General features: G+C 47.4%; 1 protein-coding gene and 1 long non-coding RNA gene across 2 annotated transcripts in view; both read left to right on the top strand.

Moving 5' to 3' along the window:
- Positions 1-556: 556 nt before the first annotated feature.
- Positions 557-3,467, top strand: LOC106811172. The gene is made up of 3 exons (XR_001394112.1): positions 557-622; positions 1,037-1,083; positions 3,431-3,467. It is a non-coding gene; the product is annotated as an uncharacterized LOC106811172 (long non-coding RNA).
- A 693-nt stretch (positions 3,468-4,160) lies between these two features.
- Positions 4,161-11,236, top strand: part of LOC106811165 (succinyl-CoA ligase subunit alpha, mitochondrial-like) — a 12,572-nt gene continuing 5,496 nt past the window's right edge. The window contains exons 1-3 of the mRNA XM_014814709.1: positions 4,161-4,409; positions 10,241-10,339; positions 10,938-11,051. Of these exons, the coding sequence (XP_014670195.1) occupies positions 4,161-4,409; positions 10,241-10,339; positions 10,938-11,051 (462 nt within the window). The remainder of the gene's footprint in view (positions 4,410-10,240; positions 10,340-10,937; positions 11,052-11,236) is intronic.

The raw sequence follows: 11,236 nt of genomic DNA, 5'->3' as shown, positions 1-11,236 counted from the left end.
TTGTCAATTAAGTGAATTGAAAAAAATCACCGCATTTTTTTCTAAATGGATGATGATTATCCAATCAAGTGAATGCCAAATATAGCGTATCAAAGCATCTGAAATAATTTTAAAGATTTCATCTACCACTTTATAATTGGGTTCACTAAACTTTCATAAAGTCGGACAAAATACTTCACGAGAAACGCCTTGCAACGACAATTAATTTATCAATTATGTGCGTACACTGATGATCCAATTATAAACATGAAATAACGGCTTTTGAACGTTTCGATGGCGTCAACGTCTTTTATTAGTTCCGCGTGTCCTTCTGTCCGTGACCCCCAAAAAAACAACTGTAATGTTCGTAAATCTATATGTGAGCACCGCGAAGAGCGCGACACTTGCCGACGAAGTGCGAAAGTCTAGCCCATTGCGATTGTCACCGACGATGGCCCAGAAAAAACACGGCGACTAATAAACCCGAAGCGCGCGTCGTGTCACCGTGCTACGACGATTGCGTGGACGCGAACTGCGGCATATATAAACAGCCATGTGATCAAGAAGGCATGTGTAAGCGAGAAAAGTCAGCGCGCCTAATCAGAGAGAAGACACGACGCAATGAGGAAGTGTGGACCGATATGTAAGTGAACGATAAGCTCTGTAAGCAACATAACCCATGCTGTGTGTAGAAACCACAGTTATTTACGCTACGTGTGTGTGTGTGTGTGTGTGTGTGTGTGTGTGTGTGTGTGTGTGTGTGTTGTGGTTGACAATATATCTTAGCGTAGTTTTGTAGACTTAACGTCCGATTGCTTTCCCCATCACATGCGTATAGAAAATTAGATTTATGAAGCGAAGTTTCTACTCTGTATGTGTGTAATAGCGATATGTTAGCCTTCTATACGCGATGTGTGTTGCTCGCACTCAAACTCAATTAACACCTTTACATGTTTCTTCATCTCGGTTATTTCGTACGCACCCTGTTTTGTATGTATTTGTTTGTTGATTAACATATTGTTTCATTAAATATGCATACGCGTTTGCATTCTTGCAGACGTGCTCTTGCTAGCTCTGGTCATCTGTGCTGCAGAAAACGATGATGTAAGTAATTGCGAAGCTTTCGCTTTTTATAACATCTCAGTAGTAGACATAATTATTCACCCACGAACATTGAATTAAGGCTCTTAGCAGCTCGAACGACGTCGTGACTGGTTAAACACCGGGTTACATATGCGTTATTGTGGGACAGTTAATCGTAAAGTTACAGGTTGTACAGACGGACACATAACGTAGGGGAAAAGGGATCGGATAACAGGTTTCAGTACATCTTTTGGGGGATTAGGATTTTTAATCCTTTCGCCTTTTCTGGCTTATCTATATTACGTTGTAATTCATAAAATCCTTTATTTCAACAACACGAGAACTCTAGCAAAGATTTCGCTTTGCCACGCACACGCACACGCACACGCACACGCACGACCGCACACGCCACACGCGACACGCACACGCACACGCCACCACAATCTGCACACGCAACACCCACACACACACGTCATTCACGCACAGCGCAACAGTCCACGGACGCCATGGCAGCACACACACGCAACACACACAGGTTCACACACCCCACACACACACACCACCACACACACTTACACACGCGCGCGCACACACGTAGCACGGCATGCACGGCAGCCTCTACTTCCGAGCCTCACTCTGACAACACACACACACACACACACACAACACACACACACACTCACACACACACTACACACACACACAACACACACACACAACAGCACACACACACACATGCACACACGTAGTCGTTAGTTCTTTCTTATCCGTTCGTGCACGTCCTCGGCGTTTCGTCATCGCTTCGCGCTACGATTAGTATACGAGTGAGAGTGTCAGGCAGACATAGGTTAGTCTAGGACGGCGTAGTTACTTACCGCGCAGATTCACAGCGTGATCGCAAGAGATGACAGGCGCTAATGCGTCGTTGAACCATTAAGATACGATGAGTGGACATTTTCTTTAACGAGCGTGTTTAAGGCACGCTCGCACAGAACAACGTTATACCTCCGCGCAAACGAGTCATCAATCGCTCGCAGCGCGCGCGGCGCGCGCCCGCGCGCGGGTTGGTGTGGTGTTGGTGGTGGTGTGGTTGTGTGTGTGTGTGTTGTGTGTGTGGTGTGTGGTGTCAGTGTATTGGGGTGGTGTGGCCACCCGGCGAATCGTAGCGGCGTCGATCAGCGAGCGGCGGCGCGATCGATAGGCGCGTCGAGTCAGCGAGTGCGAGTCACAGCAGGCCAGCCAGTGAGCGGAGGCAAGCACAGGCGGTGAGTCAGCAGCCACCAAACCAGCGAGTCACATACATTTACATGCTCGCGAGGTATGCACTCCTCCGTGAGTGCCCCTCGTCTAGATTCGTATGAATTCGTCTACTTAATTATCACGCTATGAGTCAGAAACCGTTTCCCGCGTCAAGTTACGCATTTTGGTTCCGTCGGTTAATCCGTCTGCGGCGGGCGGCGTACCGGTTCGCTCCTCGCCTGTCGGGTGTCATGGGGGGGGTCTGACCCGGAGCCAGAAACGTCTAAAGTGCGATCGCATTACACGCAGAATATTCATTGTAGCGGCTCATTCTGGCAGCGCCAGAGTACATTGCGATAAACTAAACTCTATCTTGAAACAATAACGTGAAACCTGCAGTTACGGCACGCGGGAGATGATTGCATAAACACCGCATGGATTAAGATAATTTTCTTAGCGTCAATTCAAAGCAGTGCACTGTAGACGTACGCAAACGCTAGCTTGCGAAAAAGAGGTAGGAGGCAAAACAAGAATGATCCACATAACACACATCAAACGCACGCACGCACAGGCACCACACACACACACACACACATCACACACAACACACACACACTGACACCCTCGGCAACGCGCACACCACACACGACACGCACGCACAATGCGGCTGTCACAAGCACACACACATACACACCACACACACACACGACACATCACACACATGTAGTAGTCTACATACACACATCACACCACTCACACGCATTCGCACGGCACGCATCCACCACACATACACACACACACCACGCATCACGCACAAACACTCACACACACACACATCACACACCACACACAACACACACACACGCACGCGAACGAGCGCACGCGCACGCGCGATCGCCACCGACGCACACGCACTCGACGCACAGCACGCGCGAGCACGACACTACCCTCCAACACCCAGCACACAACACACACACACGACACACACACACACACACACACACACACCGCGCGCCGCGCGCGCGCCTGCGGCGCCGGGCGCGCACAGTCACGCACGCACACACACTCAACGACGCCGCACAAGCACATAAACTCTCGAACGGCACCGTTTACATACGGTTCGCTACAGACGTACTCGCGGCTTGTCCGATGAGAACTAGCCAGACGAAGAATCATAAGGTCATACGGAAACAAGACAGTGACGAACGCAACCTGACAACGCTCACGACCGCAGAGAACTCGCCGACTACGCCGACGACCGAGCGCAACGTGCGACACAATAAGTCCAGAACTATAGCGCGGTCCAGTGGCGGTGGGGCCATCCCTGTTAAACGCGCCGTTCAGCAGAGTGTGGCACAACAAACAACAACAACCGCAGAACAAGCAGCGACCGTCCATAAAGTAACCGCGTTCCTCTACTTCGCCGCACGCAATTTCAACGATTCGCAAACAACAACAACACAAAAACAAAACGAAGACGACTACTACGACTAGATGTAGGAAGCCCGACGTCATTGCAGCAGCGATCCGCTCGTTGAATCCTTCCGATCTGTTCGCCCAACGGCATGCGACGTCGGCTCGCCACGTGCGAGGCGACGGCACCAGTCGAGCGCGCGCGCATGATCGGGCGTAGGCGACGGCGTGCTCGGCAGCGTCCGTCGCGCATGCGACGAGTAGACCCGAACGGGTGCGCCAGCGCGCGCCGAGCCGAGTCCGTCGGGCCACAGCCTTGTCGCATCGCAATGCGTATGATCCGCATGGCGGGATGAGGAGAAAATGGTAACGCGCAAGCAGCACGCGCTGGTAAAGAACGTCGCGCGCCGCACGGCCTTTCTCAATGCATGCCCCCCACTTTGGCTATGGAGTACGATGTCGCTCGTCGGCGAACATCTTGCGACGACGGACGGACGTCGGCCGTGTCGCATCGCGTCGCAGAAACGCCCTCGCGGCATACGACATATCCGCCGAATGCATCGAAGGTCCTGTCGTCGCCGAGCCGACCTGCAGCTGCAGATCAGGCTGCCGGATACAGGCGGCAGTCTGACCGCGGCGAGCGCCGGCCGACGAACGGCTCCAAGCGGCCGATGCCCAACAGCGCTAACCGGAAGGTACGCGTCCGATTTATAAGGCGAGGCGTAACCCCCGCGAGAAGGCCCACGTATGAGCGGTCAGCGAAGAGAACGTCGTCGCGAGACGCGCGCGCTGAGTGACTCAGGCTCTACCTATCCTCAGACGCGCCTTTCTCCGCCTCTTCTCCCCCCCACTCCTCCGTTACCCAGGCGAACGAGAGAGTTTGCGTCTGCCTCGGTGCCAATCGAGGTTCCTCCGCAAGCGCGTCGCTCGACGGCCGGAATACTACTACCGCTCCGACAACGTGTACGTTACGCGGTGTCGTCCTATCGACGGTTACGTGTGTTCGTCGCGACGGTAGGTGTCGCGACCGACGCCTGATAAATGCGCAGCTGACGTGACGACCCCGCGCATCGGGCCGATGCCAACACCTCATCGCACACGTTTGATGCTGGGATGTGTCGCTATGTAGTGGGGTGATGTAGTTGTTTCGAGTGGCCATCGCATCTCGCGTTCCATGATGGTGTATTCTCATTGATGGAGGATCGCGAGATTATAAATCATTCTTATACGCATATTAAGCGTAGTCATTAGGGGAAACGTGGTGAATAAAACATTCAACACATTAGGGATACTTCATATGCGACATCTGTTATATGTTAAATTCATCTATACATATGATACTAAGTCATAATGGCAACTCTTGATTATAAATCATTCTATACATTAGATACGATGATAAATGGTAGCACGTTAAAACGTTCTTCTGATGTATAGTCCGCCACCTTTCACGTTTAACAGATTGTTTTCTTTTTTGTTTTTTTTTCTTCGTGTTACTTTTTTACAATTAACTGGAGAAACTGGAGCGCTTAATAGGTCATACCTTTGCGCGCGCTTTAAGCGAATGAGTGTTCCTATAAATAATATATGCGGAGATATGTGAAAGCTTGAGTTGATGAAATACGATATCGCACGATTTGTTACCGTCACATTATTGATGTAATCATCTAATATGTTTTTAGTGACTCGCGAATTCATGTATCTATATGAATACGAAAAATGCCTTTGAATAGCAATACACAAATCGGTTGAGCCAAAATCAACTCGTAACGTATACGACTAATTTAAATGTCATACAAGCAACTGAAGATGGCGCGACACGAAACGATACGCGTAAAAAAATAATCTTTTGGCTGTTGGTATGTGGTTTTGACAGTCCCATAAAACGTCGCTTTCTCTGTGCGCGAAAATATGTGACCGAAAACTAGCAAACAATTGAAACGACCTTGAAATGACCGAAACGCTCAATGACCTTGAAACGATGCCGTTACCCGGAAAACTGACCTACGTGGTGAATTGCTGAACTGCGTGAATTGCGTGAACTGCGTGACTCGACTCTAGAAAAAAAAATTTAGCGTGACAAAAAGTTAACAACACCACACACCAACCGTTTGTCAGTAGTCCGCGATTCTTGATTAATCATCAATCCACGAACGTTACAAAGGATTTCCCTCTATATAGCTAACTTATCAATATCGATAGACATCAAGAGCTCATAATAGAGACTAACAGACATACCTACTACAACATAAGATGCATACAGCAGTGCGTTAGAATACCCGGAAAGATCCCAGCACCTTCTTGCCAATCAATCGTCGTTGATTTTGCGCACGTAAAGACTTCTAATACGTGCCTATAGCTACAGTGAGGCAAGAATATACCACGTATGTCGTGTAAAAATTAAGAAGAAAAATAGTCGAATAATAGATAAATAATATAAGATAAATAATACAGAACTAATGACATTAATATTATAATAACAAGATAGTTATATTCGACAAGCAAAGAAGCACGCATATGCCGACTAAGTTAAACAAACTCACGTAAGGGGCCCAATGCAACGATAAACAGCATATATAACGCAAGCGGAAGTCAATCGTTTAACGTGATAACCATGATATATGAAAAGTCGCAGAACAAGCAAGCGCCTCTACATAACGCACGCAGGAAGTTCAGGCAATGTGTGTCCTGAAATGAGACGTGAAGTTGACGTTTTGTTAGCATAGATCCTGGCACATAGTGGCCTCGAATACTGTGCGGGGCGCGGTGTGTGTGCGTGTGTGGCGCGCGGCCCGCGTGGGGTGGGTTGTGATGTGTGTGCGTGTGTAGGGGGACTGCGTGCGGTGTGTGCGTGCTTGCGCGGTTGTACATGAGTCTGGCAACGACATCGCAAAGCAAACGACAATCACCAAATACATCATAGCGCATTATAAAAACAGTCATGGAACTTCACCTCATAGCTAGAGCATGACCTCCAGAAGTAAGATCCAGCTAAACACAGTAGCTAAGACGAGCGGAGTAAAGGCACCAACGCGACTGGGGACAGACAACGACGAAAAACCTAAAACAGTACGAGAAGACCAGATCAAGGAGTCGCCTAACAGTTAGCACGACAAGAAATGTCAGAACCATCGAAAACAATCACCCCTAGAGCAAGCATGTGTACACACGGCCAACAACCATTAGCATATCTCATATCCTACACCATTAACCATACCATCGCCAGTTTTAAATGGCTGTAAGCAGACGCCAGTGATTAGGCAAGTGAAAAACGCATACCCAAGGCCGATAAGTGAGGAATACCAGCGAGGGTCAGCGGAGGCAATCTCAGGACCTACTCTCATCACAAGAAAAAAAAACAACGAATTGGGACGAGAACAGTCAGATCGCGGTCCCCGCCGACCAGGTTTGAAAAAATTTATGCTTGCGCAAGCACAGACCGCTGCGCACACACATACACACACATCACACGAACTCGCGGCCGCAACACACACATAACACACACACACATCACACACACACACACAAACACAGCCACACACGCCGCGCGCGCCCACACACAAACGCAGGGCACCGCACGCCACAACGCGGCGCAGCCAAAAAACACGCACAACACAGGCAGCACGCACGCATGCATCAGCCCGCGCCCGTGCACTTCGGCACACACAAGCACATATACACACCACTCGGCGGCACATATCACGCACGCACATACACACATACGACGCCACACACGCACACCACATGCACCTACGCTCAACGACAACACACCCACGCACACCACATGCACCCACGCACACACACACACCAGCAAGCGCATCACACAGACAACACCGCGCAGCGACGCACACACATGCCACACACGCAAGCACACACACACACACACACACACACACACACACAGCCACACGACAACTCCACACATCAAATACGCTGGATAAAATATGAAGATTACACGGAAGCCCCCTAGAAGTGCAATTGAAGAGACGACCGAAGCCAAAAGAATGAGTCCTAACAAAGCCATAAGCCTACAAGCCAAAAGCATACAAGCCCTTTCGACGCTGCAGCTCGAGGAAACCGTACAGAGCAAACCGATCTCCGAAAGTGCTTTCGGGAGCATGACAAAAAAGCGAGGCCGAGCAGAGTCACCTCAGGCCCAGCCCTCCTCGAGCCCGTAGCGAGAATTTCTGGCTAGCGAAACCACGATGCATCTAATATATTACTCCTGCTCTGGAGGGTGTTCGTGACGGACACTTAGAGCAAAACCTGATATTCGCATTCTATAGGATCGGAGGAGGTCGGAATCATCTCAAAAAAATTTGTGTAACACGTCAGTCATATGTACGTTTTTTCGTACATCGATTATGATATCGTAGCGCCAGATGAAAATAAATCATGAAGTTTAAGCATTACTATTAGGCAAACAATAAACTTTAAATGCACTCATTACAATTGAATAAGGTATTACAACAACGTCTACAGATTGTGCCATAAACTTGTTTCAATTACTAAACTACTAACATTTGCTGACATTTTAGTCAAAAAAAGCCAAAATCGCGTCCCCCCCCCACTTGAAAAGTAGTTCTAATATGATGGCTTCACTTGGCGCCCAATAAGAGCTAGAGCTACCAAAGCGCAAAGTTCATGTGCCTAAACTCTCTAAGTCCCCAAGCTACATAAAGAGCCCCGGCAATGACCATAGGGGGTCCTGTGTAATGCAGGGGTCATACCCATACCCCCAAATACAGCCTTTGAATTCGCAAAGATGAGAACCTAAGATAAGACATTGGAATTGATTTATGGCTCGACCTCAAGGTTGACACCGAAGAATGATGACACCATATTCACTATTTTGAAGTTCAGCATAATTAGAGAAAGTACAGATATATGTCGCAACTGGTTCACAACAGAAATACAACTGTATGGACAAAGGTTACTGACAAAAGGAAATTCAATTTGATAAGCACGGCAGATCCAGCCACTCTGGTCCCATGCTTGGGAACCATTGAACGTATAAAAAACTGTTTTGACGCATGAACAAGCCGCAAGTGAGCCGACATTACCTGGCACAGCCGGGTCTTGTCAGACCATTATTCAGAACTCAAGCTCAATGAAGAACACTCAGCACTGCTGAAGAGCATGCAACTACCTTCTGAAACGAAGTCCAAGACCCATCTAGGCCTGACATCTCAACATTAGATGCCACACGACAGCGCGGAGACCTTCTCGTTACTCATCTTCCCGCTACTCAACTTCTCTCATCTGTTGTACTAAGTGGAATGCGTGCACTGTATGCGAAAGCCTGCGTGTCTATCCGTTGCTCCCCCACCATGGACATTGCTGCGCGTTTCATTTGGGGCATCGTCATCGAATAATTGTCACCCGTAATTTCGGTCATAGCAAAAGCCAAAAATGGTCACAAAAGTACACCTTGATGCTACTGCTCCTCCTCAATGCCACTCTTTTCCCTCTGCTTACATATTAACTTCTCTTCGTCCTTCCTTCTCTCCAGCCATACCTCTCCTTCTTCCCTTCTCCCTCCTGCCCCGTCCTCACTCACCCCATCACATCCGCACCATATACTTCGCCTCCTAACCCATCTCTCGCCGCGCACTATCACCCCCATGGCCCACACACACACAGCCGCACACAACACGCACGACACACACACACACACTACAAGCTGGTATTGGGTGTCGCGCGCGAAGCAATCACAAACAAACAAACCCCGCAAGCACGCACGCACCACCGCCCACATACCTACACATATATCCGGCACGCGCGCGTGGAAATCTAAAAACAAAACACAAAAACAAAATTTAAGCACTTAGCTCTATCTGGACGAAGTCAGTAATGCAGCCGTAACGAATCGCACGATCGTCCGTCCTCCGTCCGCCGTCGTCTGAGTGCGTCGCGCCGTTCCGTACGAATACGAAATCTATTTACTACCAAATTCTTAATGTTTATATACTCTCTTTGACCTATTATTGCTATCATACGCCATGCTGGACATGCATTTCCAAATTGTGGCTTAATTGTCTGTGAGTTTTAGGTGTGTGTCATTCCGTTGAAGTTTTAATTTCCATAAATGGTCCATGTTAAAATTGCATTGACTCCCGAAATATTTCGCGAAGGAATCATCCAAGCAGGATAAATATTTTTAAATAATTTTTAATATCATTGTTGCATCAGACCGGTCGTCAAGGGTCGCACGGCCGTTGCTAGGGCAAAATTTCCCAAGATGTCGTTGAAATGTTGCTTTAGTAACGTTTTTATGCAAAATAAAGCTTAGTGACATAGCTTAGTGTCTTCGCCACGTTGGAAACCCCCCGGTAAGAGTTAAATGGGCACATTCCTTACGGCGGTTTCGGAGGAGATACGTGAAATTACACGCGGCCTTTACAGCATTACTATATAGATATACAATTTCCATGTGCCATTATCCATTGTGCATTTACATAATCATTGATGGCAATAGTTTTGGTTCAACTTTGACATAATATACAGTAAGATTTTTCTTCTTTTTTAGGCAAAAGAGCAAACTGGTGCAACTGCTTCGGTTATCTATGTGCCTCCCCCTGGTGCAGCTGCAGCCATCTTGGAAGCAATTGATGCCGAGATTTCACTGGTAATAAGAAAAACAAACTTTTTATGAACCTTGCAAATGAAGCGTAAGAAACTCATGCTGTCTCTTAGTCCGGATAACCTTCAGTTGCTTGTGCAAATAGTGATATATTATTAATGCGCGCACAGACACACATGCACATGGTGTGCTAGACAAGCCATTTCTGTAATGCTGGTGTTGCCAACATAATTTCATGGTGAGTGGGAAAATAAAAACATTTTGCCCTCGCACAATAGCATAAGCCACAGATGTTTTTTGTGCATGTGTTATTAAATTCCAAAAAATACCAATATCGCTTGCAAATTTGAAGTATTTCACCAGTATATTATTTAATAGCATTTGGAACATTTTGAGCAGTCATGGTTATAATACATATAATAATTCCTTTTCTAATGCAATATAACTTAATATGAAAAATTTTAAATTACTCATAGCTGATCGGATAGTCTCTTGTTGTTTTGCAAACAGTTGAGACTGATGGAGACACTGATGTTTGTGTACAGCATGGTTAAAGGTGTAATGATACATAGACTTACTACGTGTCATGTAACAACATTATCCACTGTAGTGATGCACTACATTGTTTCTATTTTGCTTGCAGGTTGTCTGTATAACTGAGGGAATACCACAACATGACATGGTTCGTGTGAAACACAAACTTCTTCGCCAGTCAAAGACGAGGCTTATTGGTCCCAACTGTCCAGGAATTATTAGGGTATTTCTTGTCGTTATGCTCCATATAATTTTAGGCACCAACTAAGATCTCCAATCTTATATTAGAGGCTTTGTTTAGAGACAGTGCATCTTCGTATACAGTTTCCTTCTACAGTCCAGGAGGTTGTAGAAAATAGTAACCGTGATTTCAGTTACAGTAAATTGTTACTGGTAACAGTGTACAGT

Source organism: Priapulus caudatus, unplaced genomic scaffold, assembly GCF_000485595.1.
Source record: "Priapulus caudatus unplaced genomic scaffold, Priapulus_caudatus-5.0.1 Scaffold511, whole genome shotgun sequence".
Lineage (NCBI taxonomy): Eukaryota > Metazoa > Priapulida > Priapulimorpha > Priapulimorphida > Priapulidae > Priapulus > Priapulus caudatus.
Note: the sequence above shows the minus strand (reverse complement) of the source record. Positions and strands in the feature narration are given on the sequence as shown.